General features: G+C 36.7%; 1 protein-coding gene across 1 annotated transcript in view; it reads right to left on the bottom strand.

Annotated features, from left to right (window-relative positions):
• Positions 1-17,943: 17,943 nt before the first annotated feature.
• LOC124721899 (serine proteinase stubble) overlaps positions 17,944-20,947 on the bottom strand; it is a 230,786-nt gene continuing 227,782 nt past the window's right edge. Inside the window, exon 9 of the mRNA XM_047247053.1 lies at positions 17,944-19,592. Within this exon, the coding sequence (XP_047103009.1) occupies positions 19,428-19,592 (165 nt within the window). The 3' untranslated portion in view covers positions 17,944-19,427. The remainder of the gene's footprint in view (positions 19,593-20,947) is intronic.

Here is a 20,947-nt window from a genome sequence, read left to right on the forward strand (position 1 = left end):
TTCCTTGTATAAATAGTACATTTGACTCCCAATCAGAAACATTGATATAAATCAAGAAAAACAATCCTAGTTCTATCTACAAGAGTTTTTATTAGATTTATTATTGCAATAATCGTTATAATCCTTGCAACAGCACTATCAAGAAAAATTAATCAATGACTGAGAAAAAAGATTAGCATTTGAATGTGAATTTGACCCAAAAATATCAGCACGAATACCATTCTCCCTCCAATTCTTATTAATTGCTGTAATTTTCCTAATCTTTGATGTAGAAATTGCATTAATTCTGCCAATTGTAATTATTTTAAAAATATCAGACATTATAATCTGAACAGTATCAACAATATTCTTCATTCGAGTCCTATTAGGAAGGCTATATCATGAATGAAATCAAGGAGATCTACAATGAGCAGAATAAAGGGTTGTAGTCAACTGTAACATTTGGGTTCCAGTCAAAAAGTATTGATACAATCATTTAACCTTAAATAGAATAACAAGCAAAATATTGCACTCAGTTTGGACCTGAAAGGTTGGTGAATAATGTACCATTATTCTTTATTAATTGAAGCCAAAAAGAGGCATATTACAGTTAATAATGAAATTGAAATATAAGTTCCGGTTAAGGATATGTAAAGACAATATGAAAGCTGCTAACTTTTATATTAGCGGTTAAACTCCATTAACATTTTGTAACATTTATATAGTTTAAATAAAACATTACATTTTCACTGTAAAAATAACAGAAATTATATTTATAAATACCTAAAAATAAAAATATTTCCTTAACATCTTCAGTGTCATGCTCTAAATACAAGCTATTTAGGTACATGAAAAATAATATCACTAAAACAAATATTCAAAAAATAAAAGTTAAAAGATAAATCTTAAAATTTGAGTCGATCAACCTTGAATATAATTAATTAAATTAATAAATAATCCATGCAAACCCTGATGCCTAATAATTCACCCCAGTCATAATCAAAAGCCTTTGATGAATAATAACCCAACTTTAAAGGTATATATCTAACAAACTTAGTATGTAAATATAAAATCAGCAACTCTAACAAAAGAAAGTATATTCAAAGAAAATAAATTACGAGAAAAATCAAACTTAGAAAAAGATAAACCAAACAGGCACCTAAAACAACAACAGTAATTGTTAAAACTTTCAAATAATAAGGTAAAGCGATCACATGATGAATAGGAAAAATTGGCCAAGACAAAAGGCTACCACCAAAAACAGCAACAAATAATAAACTAATTATAGCAAATGAAATATGATAACCCCTATCATCAAAAGAAAACCTTGAGTAAAAATTATTATCCTCAGATATTGAATAATAAAATAAATGAAAGGAATAAGAAGCAGTTAAACCTGTAGAAAAAAAATAAAGGAAAATAGTAAACAATAAATTCATATTAAACAAACCATCTCAAGAATTAAATCCTTTGAATAAAAACCAGCCAATAAAGGTATTCCACTTAAAGAAAAACTAGAAACTTTAAAACAAACAGAAGTAAAAGGTATAAAATTAACAATAGGAATCATAAAACGAATATCCTGAGAATCCTTTAAATTATGAATTATTGAACCTGCTAACATAAATAATAGTACTTTAAATAAAGCATGAGCCAACAAATGAAAGAAAGAAAGCTTAGCCTACAGCCAAAATTCTCAGTATTAAGCCAAGTTGTCTCAAAGCAGAAAGAGTAATAATCTTCTTTCAATCAAACTCAAAATTTGCCCCCAGTCCATTCATAAATGTAGTTATACAACCAATTAAAATTAAAAACCAACCACAGTTATAAGTTGCTAATATTGATGTAAAACAAATTAATAAATACACTCCAGCAGTAACAAGAGTAGTAGAATGAACTAAAGCAGAGACAAGAGTAGGGGCAGCTATAGCAGCAGGAAGTTAAGAAGAAAAAGGAATTTGAGCTCTTTTAGTTATAGCAGCTAAAAATAATATAATAATAAGCTTTATTTCAAAAGAACTCGAAATAATGTCATAACAATAAAAATAATTCCAATCACTGAAGTTTAATATTCAAGCAATAGAAATTAAAATAGCAACATCACCAATCTGATTAGACAAAGCAGTCAATATACCAGCATTACAAGACTTAACATTTTGCTAATAAATAACTAAACAATAAGAACCCAGCACCAAATCATCTCAGCCTAATAAAATTCTAGTCAAATTAGGACTAATAATTAGAAAACCTATTGAAAGAATAAATATTAAAACAATAATAATAAAACAATTTATGTTTTCTCACCTGATATATAATCTTCTCTATAATAAATTACCAAAGAAGAAAAGTATATAACAAAAAACATAAAAATAAGAGATATTCAATCCAAAATTAAAGGAGAAGTGAAGATTCCTTCCATCATTTGTGCCTCATTCATTGATGAAAATTTGTCTCTCAGGTACTTGTAAGCATGTCTGTCCTTATTGATCCTGTTTACAGGATTCATCGTCAGACCAAACTTGATGCATAAAGGCAGCAGAATAATTTTATTTTGATCTACCAGCAGACTGTACTGGACATTCTTGTACCTAAGTCACAGTTGTTCCCTTTGATACCAATGTTTTTCACTGTAGTGTACATATGTTACCCAACTTTTACACTCTATCCCAACTGTCGCACTCATATAGAAAATACTCGTATTCCATCTCAAAGTCTCTACAAATCTCCTTTTTACTTAATTGCCTATAGAGGTATTTTCTTACTGTCATATGTTTTCTTCATAAGGATATTTGTTTAGTTATTTGTTTTTGATATTACAGCCTATTATCTAGAAAGCTAATGTAGTACATAAATTTACAATTTAGTATATAGTAGTAAATATAAGTATTAATTATTTGTTTCCAGTAAATATTTAAAAATGCTAATTCTACAGATACCCTACTACTAAAATTATATTCTACCACCACAAAACTACAATTAAAAAAACTTAACCAATTACCCAACTGTTATTACTACTTCATATGGATAGCATGGACTACATAAGTTGAAGACATACGATTCCCATTATGCAGCAACACAGCTTCTAAACTAAGCTTTGATGCATCTCCGAATAGCCTCCAGCCCTTTGGTCCCTGCACCACATTCAAAGTTGTTGTTAAATCATTCATGTCACACTGGGCATTTAGGTTATTCTTATTTTTAAAATACTGAATGAAATCTTTCTCCTGTGCCCTGTAAATTGACACATCAGCATGAGGTTCTTGCAGATTCAACTGTTCCAGCTTAGAATGTAGAAACACTTTTTTGGTTGGTCTAGATTTTGGATTAAATCACTTAGTTCACCTCGAGTTATTCTGTATGTCTCACTTACTGATTCAGCTGTGAAATCAGAATCATGTGATGTAAGGGTTTTGATAAGATGTTTCCTCTATTTTGGATTCATCGACTTCTGCCTTCAGATTGTAATCCTCCACTTGATTCAGTACAGACAGATGATCCCCATGTGGAACTTGCAGATAGTTGAAGTCATTTTAGGGTATGTAATACTCAACCTCTTCATTCAATATAGACTTTTGTGGACAGCAAGCAAAATAGCAGTTACCTCCACAACTGGTCAGCACACTCCAGACCATAGTGATGGAAAAGGGCTTAGAACATCCAGTTTTATTCCTTCATCAATTAAAATTTGCAAAACCATAACTGTGGCAAACACGAGTTTGTGTTGACCACCTAACTTCACACAAAAGTTACAGTGATAGACTGTCATCAGTAGTGTTGTAATATGGCATTTCCGACTGGGAAAACTCACATTACCACCGATGTAGCAGAATTGGACCAGGTTGCGTATAACTTCATTTTCAGATTTGCTTCCTGCTGTCTGGTGGCAGGTGTGCCAACATACTCACTTAAAAGCTAGGAATGAGCTATATCCAAGAACGACTCAGACAGTACAGCAATTATTGAAGTACTCTATAATCCAATAAATGTATGCTGTCAAAACATGCCACCTGCAGCATCTACAGTAGAGTCATTCCATAGTTTTGTAACAAAAAAGGAAGCTGGATTTACAAGCCACTTAAGAGAACCTGGCAATCAAATATTGCAGGAAATATGGGACATGCAGTGTCAGCCCCTAACCTTAGAGCCCTATAATTCAATAAGTATCAGCCATTGCAACATGCCACTTTGAGCATCTGGAGGCAGCAGATACTTATTGAACTATGGAGGTCTAAAATTAGGGGACAAGGCTGCACTGCCTATGTTTTCTGTGTTATTCAATTGCCACTTTCTCCTGGATGGCACTGAATCTTACTTCATTTGTTGTTGCAAAACTAAAGGAGTAGTCTACTATAGGTGCTGCAAGTGACATGTTGTGACTGCTCAAGTTTTTATAGCTATGGCTATCAAGACATTGCTAAACCCAGTATCTGGATGTAGGTCTTCATGTGAATTTTGATACATTTTCTTCAAAAATAGTTTTAGATGCCAAATGGCATTTGTTCTTTATGTGTCAACAGTTCTGTATCTACTATTAACTGAATAGTGCATAATATTGCACTTTGTAAGTACATTATGCATAATTTTTGCCGTATTTGTAACAGCTGGGACAGCACTACTCTGTGCCTGTCAATTATACTGCTCACCAGGGAAACTAAAGAAGCAAACTTCAAGCTGATCGGAATTGATCAGATTGTTTTATGCTTTTATGCAACATTATGGCCTTTTCAGCAGCATCTGCTCACAAATTCAAAATGAAAGAACAAACAGATGTTTTTAGTTTCACTACAAGCAAGCTGCACACACACATAATGAAATCAAAAAATTACATATAATGAAATAAATAAGATGTTCATTGGCATTTTCATGTGAGGAAGTGTCCCACAGAGTTATTTTTTGTATCTCAGAAATGAGAGAAATGACATGTTTTGAATGTCATATTCATTTTTAATTTTTCACAGCCCAAAATACAAAAGAAATAGCTGTTTTCGACTTTATCTGGTTTTCATTGTTGACCTGTCTAATCAAGTGAATGACCTCACAGGTATGGTATGAAGCAACATTTAGTGGTGTCAGTTGAGACCCACTTCAGTGTGTTTTATAACGATCAACAAGTGTATGCATTACTGTGTTTTATAGTCTTATACAGATATGGTTTTAGATGCTAATGTCATGTTCACAATCTACCTGTCTGAATTGTTGATCAACATATTTGATAAATGCTAAATCTAATGGTTTGGGGTGCTGTTAGAAAAAACATGCAATAGTGAGTCCTGTGTAACCATATATGGTATGTGACAATATGAACAGGAAGAGCTGCATCATGGAGATTATGTAACTCATGAGATGTATGTGTAGTGTTATTTTAAGAACAAGCAGTGCCATTTCTTGGTGGGCTAGTTGCTTGTCACAGAACTCCAACAAGCCTTGTTGATGGTGGGAGAGATCCCCATGAACTTATCCAGTTTTTCTTTAATCCCATGCCAACAGATTCAGAGGTTCTGACTGCTGTTATTTTCTGCTTCACAACATATTGAATTCTCAAAGACAGAAATTCTGAACAGTTCTGCAGTATTAACAATATGCCAACTAACTAATCTGTAGCACAAAGTTAGTTCTGTACAGTACATTATTTTATTTCACTTTTCAGGGAGAACAAGCTGGATGATGTTTATGAGCAACATGCATAATTATTTGTCGTGCCCCCATGCATACCAATACAAAATCAAAATTATAAATATGATAGATGACTCCAAATTGAGTATTTTCGGAAAAGTAATTAAGGTTATAAAATGAATATCCAGGGTTTCTTTTTTAATTGGCTTACACAGTTCACCATGGAGCAGAACCATAGCCCAGGGGTTTCCAAAACAGTCCTCTGATGGAACACTTTGAGAATTCTGGTACTACTGTGGAACATCTTGTTTCTTTTAAAGCTCAACAAAATTTTAAAAAATTAAGAATGAGAAAAAAATGTGTTTTGATCAGTTATAACTTCAGTTTTAAATCATAACTAATAACACAGAAATCATCACAAATTTAAAAAAGAAAGTCTCAAAGGAAAAGAAACCTCATGGTGATAATAGTTTTTTGTCAACCACTTCTTCATCATGGAACACAGTCTGGGAAACCTTGCCACACACTCATGTTACTGTTCAGACTGATGACCAACAGTTTCTTTGCATTTCAGCAGAGCTCTTGAGTTCAATACCCTTTGACTCCATTGCTTCTACATCTACACACACACTCTGCAAGCCACTGCATGGTGTATGGCAGTGGGTACCCTGTACCACTACTAATCTCCTTTGCTGTTCCACTTACAAATAGAGTGAGGGAAGGAAAGACTATCTATATGCCTCTGTACAAGCCCTGATTTATCTTATCTTTATGGTACTTACCCTTACCCCCATGAACCATGGACCTTGCCGTTGGTGGGGAGGATTGCGTGCCTCAGCGATACAGAAGGCCGTACCGTAGGTGCAACCACAACGGAGGGGTATCTGTTGAAAGGCCAGACAAACGTGTGGTTCCTGAAGAGGGGCAGCAGCCTTTTCAGTAGTTGCAGGGGCAACAGTCTGGATGATTGACTGATCTGGCCTTGCAACACTAACTAAAATGGCCTTGCTGTGCTGGTACTGCGAATGGCTGAAAGCAAGGGGAAACTACAGCCATAATTTTTCCCGAGGGCATGCAGCTTTACTGTATGGTTAAATGATGATGGCGTCCTCTTGGGTAAAATATTCCAGAGGTAAAATAGTCCCCCATTCAGATCTCCAGGCGGGGACTACTCAAGAGGACGTCGTTATCAGGAGAAAGAAAACTGGCGTTCTACAGATCGGGGCGTCGAATGTCAGATCCCTTAATTGGGCCGATAAGTTAGAAAATTTAAAAAGGGAAATGGATAGGTTGAAGTTAGATATAGTGGGAATTAGTGAAGTTCGGTGGCGGAAGGAACAAGACTTTTGGTCAGGTGATTACAGGGTTATAAATACAAAATCAAATAGGGGTAATGTAGGAGTAGGTTTAATAATGAATAAAAAAATAGGAGTGCGGGTTAGCTACTACAAACAGCATAGTGAACGCATTATTGTGGCCAAGATAGACACAAAGCCCAAGCCTACTACTGTAGTGCAAGTTTATATGCCAACTAGCTCTGCAGATGATGAAGAAATAGATGAAATGTATGACGAGATAAAACAAATTATTCAGGTAGTGAAGGGAGACGAAAATTTGATAGTCATGGGTGACTGGAATTCGTCAGTAGGAAAAGGGAGAGAAGGAAACAAAGTAGGTGAATATGGATTGGGGGAGAGAAATGAAAGAGGAAGCCGTCTGGTAGAATTTTGCACAGAGCATAACTTAATCATAGCTAACACTTGGTTCAAGAATCATAAAAGAAGGTTGTATACATGGAAGAATCGTGGAGATACTTGAAGGTATCAGATAGATTATATAATGGTAAGACAGAGATTTAGGAACCAGGTTTTAAATTGTAAGACATATCCAGGGGCAGATGTGGACTCGGACCACAATCTATTGGTTATGAACTGTAGATTAAAACTGAAGAAACTGCAAAAAGGTGGGAGTTAAGGAGATGGGACCTGGATAAACTGAAAGAACCAGAGGTTGTACAGAGTTTCAGGAAGAGCATAAGGGAACAACTGACAAGAATGGGGGAAAGAAATGCAGTAGAAGAAGAATGGGTAGCTCTGAGGGATGAAGTAGTGAAGGCAGCAGACGATTAAGTAGGTAAAAAGACGAGGGCTAATAGAAATCCTTGGGTAACAGAAGAAATATTGAATTTAATTGATGAAAGGAGAAAATATAAAAACGCAGTACATGAAGCAGGCAAAAGGGAATACAAACGTCTCAAAAATGAGATCGACAGGAAGTGCAAAACGGCTAAGCAGGGATGGCTAGAGGACAAATGTAAGGATGTAGAGGCTTATCTCACTAGGGATAAGATAGATACTGCCTACAGGAAAATTAAAGAGACCTTTGGAGAAAAGAGAGCCACTTGTATGAATATCAAGAGCTCAGATGGAAACCCAGTTCTAAGCAAAGAAGGGAAAGCAGAAAGGTGGAAGGAGTATATAGAGGGTCTATACAAGGGCAATGTACTTGAGGACAATATTATGGAAATGGAAGAGGATGTAGATGAAGACGAAATGGGAGATACGATACTGCGTGAAGAGTTTGACAGAGCACTGAAAGACCTGAGTTGAAACAAAGCCCCGGGAGTAGACAACATTCCATTGGAACTACTGACGGCCTTGGGAGAGCCAGTCCTGACAAAACTCTACCATCTGGTGAGGAAGATGTATGAGACAGGCGAAATACCCTCAGACTTTAAGAAGAATATAATAAATCCAATCCCAAAGAAAGCAGGTGTTGACAGATGTGAAAATTACCGAACTATCAGTTTAATAAGTCACAGCTGCAAAATACTAACGCGAATTCTTTACAGATGAATGGAAAAACTGGTAGAAGCTGACCTCGGCAAAGATCAGTTTGGATTGCGCAGAAATGTTGGAACACGTGAGGCAATACTGACCCTACGACTTATCCTAGAAAATAGATTAAGGAAAGGCAAACCTACATTTCTAGCATTTGTGGACTTAGAGAAAGCTTTTGACAATGTTGACTGGAGTACTCTCTTTCAAATTCTAAAGGTGGCAGGGGCAAAATACAGGGAGCGAAAAGTTATTTACAATTTGTACAGAAACCAGATGGCAGTTATAAGAATCGAGGGGCATGAAAGGGAAGCAGCGGTTGGGAAGGGAGTGAGACAGGGTTGTAGCCTGTTCCTGATGTTATTCAATCTGTATATTGAGCAAGCAGTAAAGGAAACAAAAGAAAAATTCGGAGTAGGTATTAAAGTCCATGGAGAAGAAATAAAAATGTTGAGGTTCACCGATGACATTGTAATTCTGTCAGAGACAGCAAAGGACTTGGAAGAGCAGTTGAACGGAATGGACAGTGTCTTGAAAGGAGGATATAAGATGAACATCAACAAAAGCAAAACGAGGATAATGGAATGTAGTCGAATTAAGTCGGGTGATGCTGAGGGAACTAGATTAGGAAAGGAGATACTTAAAGTAGTAAAGGAATTTTGCTATTTGGGGAGCAAAATAACTGATGATGGTTGAAGTAGAGAGGATATAAAATGTACACTGGCAATGGCAAGGAAAGCTTTTCTAAAGAAGAGAAATTTGTTAACATTGAGTATTGATTTAATTATCAGGAAGTCGTTTCTGAAAGTATTTGTATGGAGTGTAGCCATGTATGGAAGTGAAACATGGACGATAACTAGTTTGGACAAGAAGAGAATAGAAGCTTTCGAAATGTGGTGCTACAGAAGAATGCTGAAGATTAGATGGGTAGATCACATAACTAATGAGGAGGTATTGAACAGAATTGGGGAGAAGAGGAGTTTGTGGCACAACTTGACTAGAAGAAGGGATCGGTTGGTAGGACATGTTCTGAGGCAGCAAGGGATCACCAATTTAGTATTGGAGGGCAGCGTGGAGGGTAAAAATCGTAGAGGGAGATCAAGAGATGAATACACTAAGCAGATTCAGAAGGATGTAGGTTGCAGTAAGTACTGGGAGATGAAGAAGCTTGCACAGAAAGACAACAACAACAACAACAACAACATGGTACTTACAAGAATTGTATGTTGGTGACAGTGGAATCATTCTGCAATCAGCTTCAAATGTAGATTCTCTAAATTTTCTCAATGGTGCTCTTTAAAAAGTATGTTGCCTTCCCTTCAGAGATTCCCATTTGAGTTCCCAAAGCATTTCCCTAATATTTGTATGTTGTTTGAACCTACTGGTAACAAATCTAGCAGCCCACCTCTGAATCACTTTAATGTCTTCTTTTAAACCAACCTGGTACAGTACTCAAGAATGTGTTGCACTAGTGTCCTATATGCGATCTCCTTTACAGATGAACCACACTTCCCTAAAATTCTCTCAATAAGCAGAAGTCAACCATTTGCATTCCCTACTATAATCCTTATGTGCTCGTTCCATTTCATATCACTTTGCAACCTTAGGCATAGATATTTAATCAATGTGACTGTGTCAAACAGCACACTACTAATACTGTATTTGAACATTACAGATTTGTTTTTGCTGCTCATCTGCATTAACTTACATTTTTTCTTCCCTTAGAGCAAGCTGCCATTTATCACACCAACTAGAAATTTTATCTGAGTCATCTTGTACTCTCCTAAAGTCACTCAGTGATGACACCTTCCCGTACATCACAGCATCATCAGCAAACAGCTGCATATTGTTGCTTGCCCTGTCTACCAGAGCATTTATGTATGTAGAACATTTCCTTTGTTAGCAGTCAACAGTAGGGCACCATGTCAGATGCTTTTCAGAAATCTGGCTGTTGCCCCTCATCCAAAGTTTGCAGGATATCCTGCGAGAAAAGGGAAAGCTGAGTTTTGCTTGAGTGATGCCTTCTAAAACCATGCTGATTCATGGACAGAATCTTTTCCGTCTTGAGGGAATTTATTATATTCGAACTGAGAATATGTTCAAGAATTCTGCAGCAAACTGATGTTAAGGATATTGGTCTATAATGTTCTGAGTCCATCTTTTTGCTTTCTTACATACAAGAGTCACCTGCACTTTTTTTCCAGTCACTTGGGGCTTTACACCAGGTGAGTGATTCACAATAAATACAAGGTAATTAAGGGGTCAATACAGCAGAGTACTCTCTGTACAGTGGAACTGGTATTCCATCTGGACCTGTTGACTTATTTGTTTTCAACTGTTTCAGTTGCTTCCCTATGTCAGGGATGCCCACGACTATGCCCATGACAAGGGAGTCTGTGGGATGAACAATTTCTTAAATGGAAAATTTAAAACTTTGGCTTTCCTTTTCCTGTCTTCTAATTTGTAAAACTATTATGGACCAAAACTTTGATTTTGTCCTTAAGGGCAATAAGAAACAAGCTTAGGAAGCCTTTAAAAGTGTTGTGCATGGGATCTTGGGTAAGAGAAGAGCTGTAATTTGTTGAGCTGGTGAAAAACCAGCTGGCTAAGTATCATTGTTTAGGTTTCAAGATGTCACTCAAAATGCATTTCTTCCACTTACATTTAGATTTTTTTTCAGAAAACTGTACTGAAATAAGTGATGAGCATGGTGAACAGTTACAGCAAGATCTATCAACAATGGAACAAAGGCACAGGGTTGGTGGACCTGTAGTCTTGCAATATACTGATTTACTGTTAGATATTGCTTCCAGATGCCCCAGAACAGGATTACAGTAGACAAGCAAAGAGGAATTTCCCTTATCTGTAGGTTCCCATGATTGTGCTTGATGTATTATTTCATATTCATCTATATATGTGTTGTTTAGTTAAATGCAACTTGTTTAAACCAAATTTTCATTTTAAAAAGTAGCATTCAGACAGATTATAATAATTTCATATAATACCGTTAAATAGTGCAGTTCACTGCTATTATACTGTTGGGTGTGTCTGAAACTATAACTTGTAAAAAATTATAACAGATTCTATTTCTGTGATCCCAAATTCATACAGTTCCACATCTTTTAACCAGGTCACACAAAAAGAATTTTGTTGTCATTGACCATTGTAATTGCCATAAAAGTCACCTGTGGTTAGAGGATAATATAAATTGATGTAATGGTAAGCAGCTACCAGTCCAACTTGCAACAGTTGGCATTAAACCATCTGCACAAGCAGGGTCATATCTGTCACAATAACACAGGGGATATAGTTGTTGTACATTCTCTTACATTCTGTGGGCAAGCTATTATCCTATGCTGTGGTCACGCTGTATGGTCCTGTTTCTAGGAGTCATTGAGCATAACCTTATTCTGACTACTTGTTGCACAAATGCACCATTGTCATAGATGCATACCCTGTATGAGCTGAAATTTCATGGTATAGAGAAGATCCAAAGATGACCAGGATGTTTGGCTCATTTTGTAAGTGTTAATGTGACACTGAGATGCTCATCCAATTCAAGTGAAAGAGGCTACAAGAGAACTGTCTTGTATCACGGTGTGGTTTACTTTAAAAATTCTGATGGTGTACTTCCTAGACGAATCAACCAATATGTTGCTTCCTCCTATTCATATATCACAAAAGGGCCATGGAGGTAAAATTACAGAGATTTAAGCTCACAGGGAGGCTTAGCAACAATCATTCTTCCTGCACACAATTCGTGACTGTAACGGAAGATGAGGGAAGTGACAATGCTACTTAACGTACCTTCGGTCACACAATATAAGATCACTTGTGGGCATATATGTACAGCCCGATCTAGACACACAGCAAACCCATCTCCTAGGGGTCATTCATTCTGCCCTATCTAAACTCATTCATATGATCATGTTGCACTTTTGATGTTGAAGAGATATACTGGCAACTACTTTCATGTTTACATTTTGTTTCACAGTTCTTTTTGTCAAAGTTTTACATAGAACTTACCTTGTCCATCACACAGTAGAGGACACTGTTAGGCTAACATATATTCCAGCTCTTTGTTGTAGTAATTACTTATTTCTGGTACACTATTCTACTAACCTTTTCACTCATTCAAACCATTTTTTCTGGAATGGTGACACAGATGTGTAATATTGAAATGTGGTGACAATAAGGAGGTGGTAGGTATCTGTTACAAAAAAGTTAGAGTTCAACATTGTCAACTGCTAGCTCAGCTCATTGAGGGAACCATGCAGATATTCACCTGAAATAATTTAGAGGAATTAAAGAAAACTTAAATCAAGATGGATGGACAGCAATATGAGTTCACATTACACAGTAAAGGCTTTCACAACTGGATGAGGTTACTACTGGTAAACCTTTCAGGGTACAAGGTTCTGGTCCATTAAAACTTTCAGGGTACAAGGTTCTGGTCCATTAAACTCTTCTGTTCCTAAAGTTTCACCCAAGCTGCACTGGAAATATTCAGAGGCATTGCTCATCCACTATTAGCAAAACTAAATGGAGGGGCAATGCCTCTCAAGATGTCCAGTGAAGTTCTGGATGAAACAGGAACAGAAGAGTTTCATGGCCCAGGGCCTTATACTACAAAAGGTTTACTAGCTGCAGTGAATTCAGATTTTTGTTCAGAGCAAGAGTAGTCTTGCAATAACCAGTCTGCTTGTAAACCTGCAGCAGTATAGGTGGAAAGGGGCAGTCCTTGGTAGATGTATAAAGACTTAGGAGACAGGTCATACAGATGACAATTCCATCAAAGAAATCTGAAGATGATAAAGAGAAGTGGGTTTTGATCAATATCACTCAAAATGTGTATGGTAGTTCAGGATGGAAGTAAATTGCCTGCTAATTAGAGAATTTTGGCCACATAGTTGTGGTCATGAACTTGGTATAAATTTTAAGTGGTGAGTATCAGAGCAAATATGAAGTGAATAGAAGGGTTGCTAATCAAAACTTGAAAGTATGATGAGAGACATTGTATCACAACAATAAAAATTATTTTTCCTGCAGATAACTGTCACATTCACTGCATCTTGAAGCTATTGGTGATAACACACCTATACTACCTGTAGTTCAAAATTTGTTAGTCTAGCTTGTATGGCAGAAATTCCAAGTGTTTGGGTGTTAATGAACAGCTCGCAGTGGTGAGAAAATCTGGGCTAAGAATAATGTTGATAGTTTAAACATATGTAGATTATCTTCCATAATGTGTTACTCCTGACCTTGTCATTTTTGTTGCAGTTGTATTTTGATCTTTGGAGAAAAGCAAAAGTTGTACTTTGTAGTGATCAGAAACATGATGACCAATCTCAGATTGATGAATTAATGTTTCAGTCCTTGGCTCATGTGTGATAATGAGACTGTTGACAAACTAATGGAACACATGATAAAACATATTTACAACTGCTGCTGGTTGTAAAAGGTGATAAAGTTGTATAATAATAAAAAATTTCAGTTTGAAAGTTAAAGTTTTTAACCTATAGTGTAGATCCAAATCTCAAAATAGGCAAGCACTCTTAATTCATCTGAATCACTTCAATGCCATGCACTGTGTAAGTTTCAGTTTTTGATCCACCTTCAATTTCATCCTCTATTAACGCCATTTTGTTCTTAACTGCAGAGGTAAAACCAGTGGTTATTTGATATGTTTCTGGTTCCCTTCACTATAATATTCTGATATTTATTACATAAACACATCATGTGATGAGGCAATGTCCTGGAGCTTGGATCCCTTTTATGTTTGAAATATTGTTAAATACTGACAATTTTTTATTGTTCTTATAAGTATTTGTTTCAATTCATCACACAAATCTTGTTTAACTATAAGAGGCATTCAAACGAAAACGAGATGGGTGGAAAAAGTAAGTAAACTGTTTATTATATCAAAAATAATTGCTGTAACTTAATATATTTATCCCATTGTTAGAATGTCTTCATAGAAAAATGTTTGCAGTTGTCTATGAAACCATGATTATACCCAGGTGTGCAATGATCTGGAGCATAGCTGAAACAACCTTGACAACATGCGGGCACTCCCACCCATTGCCAAGGTTATTTCGACTGTGCTGCAGAACTTTCACTGAGAAGCCCTTACACATTCTCCATACAGTATTGATATCTCCCCATGCAATTTTCATACTTTTGGAGACCTGAAGAAAGACATTTGTTGCCATCGATTAGCTTTCGACAATGAGGTGCATGCCTGAGTACAGCCATGGTTCTGCAGGAAACTGCAGACATTTCTTGATGAAGGCATTGCTTTTGAAATAATAAACAGTTTACTAACTTTTTACCTTCTGTCTCATTTTCATTTGACTGCCCCTTAGATATTCTGGTACAGTGATTTTAAAATGTTTACAATGACAGTGGAAATAAGGAAGTCCCAGGTGTATAAATCTATAGGTAAAATATTTATCTTTACTTACAATTTCTACCAATTATTCAAATCTCTGGAATCAGAGTAGTAAATCTTGATAGATCTGTGACTAGTGATACAAGTCTCCAAATTTTTACAAACAATTATATTTCTTCCCCAAGTACATAAATGAGAAAGTCTGGATTCTAACAGTACATAAGTAATAATACTAGAAAAGAAACATATTCCTGAACGTAAATATGAAAGTATACAGTAGAGAGGTGAATAATTCAACTTGGAAACATATTATAGAAAGAAGTCAATTTTTATGTAAAAAATAAGATTCTGGTACCTGTGGGTCTGTAATTGTAAATAGAAATCATGAAGTATCCCAGGTGTACAGCACATTAGTGAGCGTGCCAAGGGTGTTGTGTGCTTCTCCTTAGGTTAGTTAGGTTTAAGTAGTTCTAAGTTCTAGGGGACTGATGACCATAGATGTTAAGTCCCATAGTGCTCAGAGCCGTTTGAACCTTTTTTTAAATTTTTTTTAATTTTTTTGATGATATTACTGTTTACTGTGTGTTAGAACTTCAAGTTTAACACATATATTTCGGAACGACACAACAACACATATAAGTCACAGAGTAAGTTGACAAGTAAGACATGTGTACACGTTAGCATTCGAATGAGCACTGAGTCCCAGTCTAGCGGCCGCTGCTCAGCTGGCCGCTTAGGTGGCGCAGCTGCTGCCCGAAAAAACTTAGGCCGAGCAGTGGGTTTGAGTGTGAGTGTGATATGAGCTTCAAAGTCGTTTGCATGGCCTAACCCAGTAGAAAAAAGGGACGAAAATGTCGTCGACAAGGAATCCAGTTGAGCATAAGGAATAGCATCAGAGACAATATTGACAGAGTCATCTATGGAGAACCCAAAAACGCGAAAGGTATCGAAACCAAAAAGATTTTCTGCGTTGCTCTGGTCGACCACAAATATGGGAACAGTGTGAACGATGGATTTGTAAGATACCTCACCATTAAACTGTCCCAAGAGAGAAATCTTCTGTTTATTGTACGTCCGTAATTGCTGAGTGACAGGGGACAGGAGTGGAGAACCCAGCTGAAGATACGTCTGAGAATTAATTATAGTGGCAGCAGAGCCGGTATCCACTTGCATGCGAACATCTCGACCAAGGATTCGGACAGTGAGGAATAACATCCCTGAAAGGGAAGAAGTGCAATTGACAGACAACACAGAATCAGAATCAGTGTCATGTTCATGAACATCATGTATGCAGTCGGATTTGCAAACGGAAGACACATGACCTTTCTTTTTGCAATTGTGACACACAGTCCAACGTTGGGGACAATCCTCGCGTGAATGTTTCGTAAAACACCGCGGACCTGAAGGAAGTTGCCGGGGGTTTTGCTGCAGTTTTCTTAGCGGGTTGTTTACGGCTAGGCCAAGGCTGCGTGTGGGAGCGCACTGCGGCCACGTCTGCTGGCGGGGACGCGCCGCACGCGTCGTCAACAGCGCACAGAGGTTGTATTTCCCCGACATCACCCCACGCCTCTATCTGCGCCCCAGCGGCGTGAGAAATTTCAAAAGACTGCGCAATGGAGAGAACTTCATCTAGAGTTGGATTCGCCAACTGAAGGGCATGTTGCCAAACTTCTTTGTCGGGCGCCGACCGGATAATAGCATCCCATACCATGGAATTGGCATAGGATTCTTTGTGAACGACAGTAACAAATTGACACTTTCGACTGAGGCCGTGAAGTTCAGCAGCCCAAGCGCGATAGGATTGATTTGGTTGTTTTTGACAACGATAAAAGGCAACACGAGAGGCTACCACATGCGTTTGCTTTTGAAAATAGACAGACAGAAATGAGCACATTTCAGCAAAGGACAAAGACGCAGGATCCTTCAAAGGAGCCAATTGCGACAACAACCGATATATTGGAGGTGAAATCCAGGAAAGGAACAGAGACTTACATGGTTGTTTGTCGGTGACATGAAATGCCAAGAAGTGCTGTCGAAGACGTTTTTCATAATCAGACCAGTCTTCCGCCATCGTGTCGTAAGGAGGAAAAGGAGGTATAGCCAACTACGAGAAACGCCCCGCATTTGATGCCGCGCCGAAATCGCGAATCGCCGCTGTTAGAAGCGTTTGCTGTTCAAGGAGATTTTGCAATAGTTGCTCGACAGTAGCCATGGAACCCTGTGAGTCAACGGTGAAAAGGAAAAATCCACTACCTCATTGCCAATTGTTAGAACTTCAAGTTTAACACATATATTTCGGAACGACACAACAACACATATAAATCACAGAGTAAGTTGACAAGTAAGACATGTGTACACGTTAGCATTCGAAGGAGCACTGAGTCCCAGTCTAGCTGCCGCTGCTCGGCTGGCTGCTTAGGTGGCGCAACTGCTGCATGGCTGGCAGACAGCGCTGCACGTAGAGGACACGCGTAATTGCGCGGCGGCACTTTGAATGATCGGCGAGTCAAAACACTGTACAGAAAGCGTTTTTGATAGTTGCTTCAAACTGTCAATGTATTGTAAGGCATGTTAAACTTTTTATGAAAGTATTCATTTATTCTGAGATGTGTGAAATAAAATGCCTGTGTATGTGTGAGAAATCATATGAACTAAGACTTTTTTACCTTCCTCTTCAGATATCTGAGAGATTCTGAAACATGCCAAAGATACACATCTGATGATATGCTGTAGGCTTCCAAAACATATATTCAGTTATGTGATTTTGAGAAACTAAACTGTGTTCCAAAATATTTTCATTTTAATTTACCATATTGTATTCTCAGCTGTGGGAACCCCATGAAATGTATTTTGATTGTAAGAACAGGCAATCATCACCTACATACAGCCATAGATAGTATTCATTGATAATGTGTGAAAAAATTTGGAAGATAAATATTCTATTACCTAGTAACTGTAGCATCAAAAGTGTTTCACAAGTATGTAAAGTTCAAGTTTTCAGTGAATATTAGACATATGGCTTCAATGTGTGTGTTTCAATGTAAGCAAAATGGCTTGAATAAATTGCACCAATATTTTTAATGCTTTTTCACTATATCTGAAATAACAGTAAGAGATCACTTTTATTAGCTGCTGTATTTATAAATCACAAAAACAAATTATATATATAATACAACTTGAAATACAATAAGTAATTGTCACTAATGACTCTGACTGAGATCAGAATTTGTGCACGCTTCTAACACTGAGGACAATAAAACTAAAATCCTTTCATAGATAGGATTATCTTTCTAAAGAAGAAAGACAGTGTGTGATAACCACAGATAGGTTTGCCTACAAAGAAAAATAGATAGTTATTTCTGTGTTACATAAGAACCAGCCTTACATAACAGAGTATTAAACAGGAGATCATTCCACCTTCAAGCATAGTTTGCCTGCAACACTAATCTACAGTACACTGATTGAGAAATGTGTCACATAAATCATAGTGTCACTCATATAATTTTGTTTGTTGTACAGATGTATTCAATCCACTTCTATTACAAATTATGACAAATAAAAAAAATTCTCCATGAAGGACAGAATTTTTAAATCCACATGAACTACAACATTTGTTTTGTACTACTTTTGAAGCAGCTGTAATATATGTACCTTTATGGAAGAACTACAGAAAATCTTAGTCTTCATCTACCTGAAGAACAAATGTCAGAAAACAGGTTATCTCGAGATTCCTTTGGCATAGCCCATATCACATACATTCAAGAATAGTTCAAACAGACCAGATTGAAAACTGGTTAGTAATATAGTAAATAGAGGTAATCAATTTGCAATTTTGGTTTCCTTGAGAATATTAGCTACATTAACATTTGGCTTTGTATCCAAAGGAGGGAAAAAAATGACTGAAAACCTTTACCAGGAAATTATGAATCACTATTGAGTGTCCAAAAAATGTGATATACCATAAAGATTGCTTTACCCAGTCCATCTGTATCCACAAAAACCCTTCATTATACATTTATTTCATATTTGTTTATTGAACAATAATGTAAATCTGTATTACTATCTTTCCTCAACACATACATTATTTTTAGCTTCCTTAGCTTCTGTAGGTGATGCAGTGAATACAGTTTCAATTGCTGAGAGTATCAGGGAATACCTAGTTAGTGATTAGCAAAAATTTTATCAAATCACTAGATGTATCTCTTATGTTATTTGAGAGGCATGCTAATATTCGGAAATTATAGAATACTGTTACTCTTATAGTTCTTCCAGGTAAATTTCCCATTGTTTGAGAAATATTAGAATACCAGTATTTCACTAGTTCTTCCAGGTACAGCACATCAGCAAGTAATGTTATAACATTATTATAAATTATCTCTTACTCACTAATTAGCCCTGAGTTGACACTGCACTTACATAATTAGCCTGCCATACCCATGTTCATTGTTATTCTTTATCTTTGTGAAAAGAATATACATTGCAAATCAAAAAACCAAACATGACTTTCAACAATGTCTATCTCACTGTCAATTTAAGACTACCTCCACTTTGGAAACATATGCCTTTAGTGCATGAACCCATCAATATGGTAACAGAAGCTGACACATTCACTTTTTACCCTCAACATGAGCAACAATCCAGTGAGCAGTGTCAGCCACTTTGTGGTATATACCAGGTTGGTGATCAACAGCACATCCAAACCCAGCACTTGTGATTCCAGCAAGAGTCCAGCGTCCATTGACCTTCACTATCAGCGGGCCTCCTGAATCACCCTGTGCACAAACCAGTAAAATATTTATAATATACAGCAATAGATGCAGATATATTTAGACTGTAGCATTCAAAATCGGAAGCTCTAGGCTAGTATATTTTGTATATCATAATTTCCAGATATTAAATTATATTATCATCTTTGAACCATTTTTAAAGCAACCACCACATAATAATGGCCTCCTATATCCAATTCTAACCCTTGTATTAATAGCACTTTGTGCAGGGTAATAACTTGTACTAAATCACACTCTTTAAACCTCCACTTAATTTCTGTACATTTTTTCAACATCACGTAGTTAGGATTCAGAAAAGAGAACTATGGGACTTAACGTCTGAGGTCATTAGTCCCCTAGAACTTAGACCTACTTAAACATAACTAACCTAAGAACATCACACACATCCATACCCCAGGCAGGATTCAAACCTGCAACCGTGGCAGTCGCGCAGTTCCAGACTGAAGTGCCTAGAACTGCTCGGCCACTCCGGCCAGCAAAGAGTACTTAAAAAAGAAGAGAGTGAAAGACAGACAGACAGAGAGAGGAGGGGGGAGGGGGGAAGGGCAGTTAGGGGGGATGATATACAAGTTCCATATTATTTTTTGGTGCAACAGAGATGTTATCCTCTATCATAAATATTCAGGAGCCAGTTCCATTCATTAAAAAAACAGGGACATCACAACTTAGCCTTCTTCATTGTTAATTTCCCAAGACGGGAACTTTAGAAAACCTAAGAAAGTAAAGTAAAGGGGAAAGATAACATAAGTTAAAGTAAGGTAAGGTGTTAAGTGGTACAGAGACGCATAAAGAAAACTGAAATCATAGCCATAATGTCCTTTCTCAGAACTAAAAAAACCACACATATGTATTCTCACACCTAGTGTGTGTGTGTGTGTGTGTGTGTGTGTGTGTGTGTGTGTACACTCTTTCTAATGTACCTTTAATGTTCAGTGGTCTTAATCACAACTATCTGAAAAAAAAGTTTAGTCATAATTTGTGATGATTCTTCAGTTATTTCTAGAAAGAGAAGAAAACCTTAGTGATGCTTTATTTAATTCACAATATACCCAGGTGAGGAAGTATGAATTATCTGTCGCTACTATGTGCAGTATTTTAAAAGTCCACTATGATTATTCTGTTTTTAAAATGTTACTCTCTTCACTATTCATTAGATTTCAGTGCTTAGAAATAGAGTAATCTTCAAATTTTCAGAATGAGTTTTCATTTTATTAGCTTTAGAGCAGTGTGAATTTTCCTTGTGCAGCAGTAAGTCAACAAATCCAGGCATCCCAGTAATATATTCTGTTGTAACACCAGTAGAGCAAGTATAATCACATTTTTAGGTTGTCAGTCACCTT

This window comes from Schistocerca piceifrons, chromosome X, assembly GCF_021461385.2.
Source record: "Schistocerca piceifrons isolate TAMUIC-IGC-003096 chromosome X, iqSchPice1.1, whole genome shotgun sequence".
Classification (NCBI taxonomy): Eukaryota; Metazoa; Arthropoda; class Insecta; order Orthoptera; family Acrididae; genus Schistocerca; species Schistocerca piceifrons.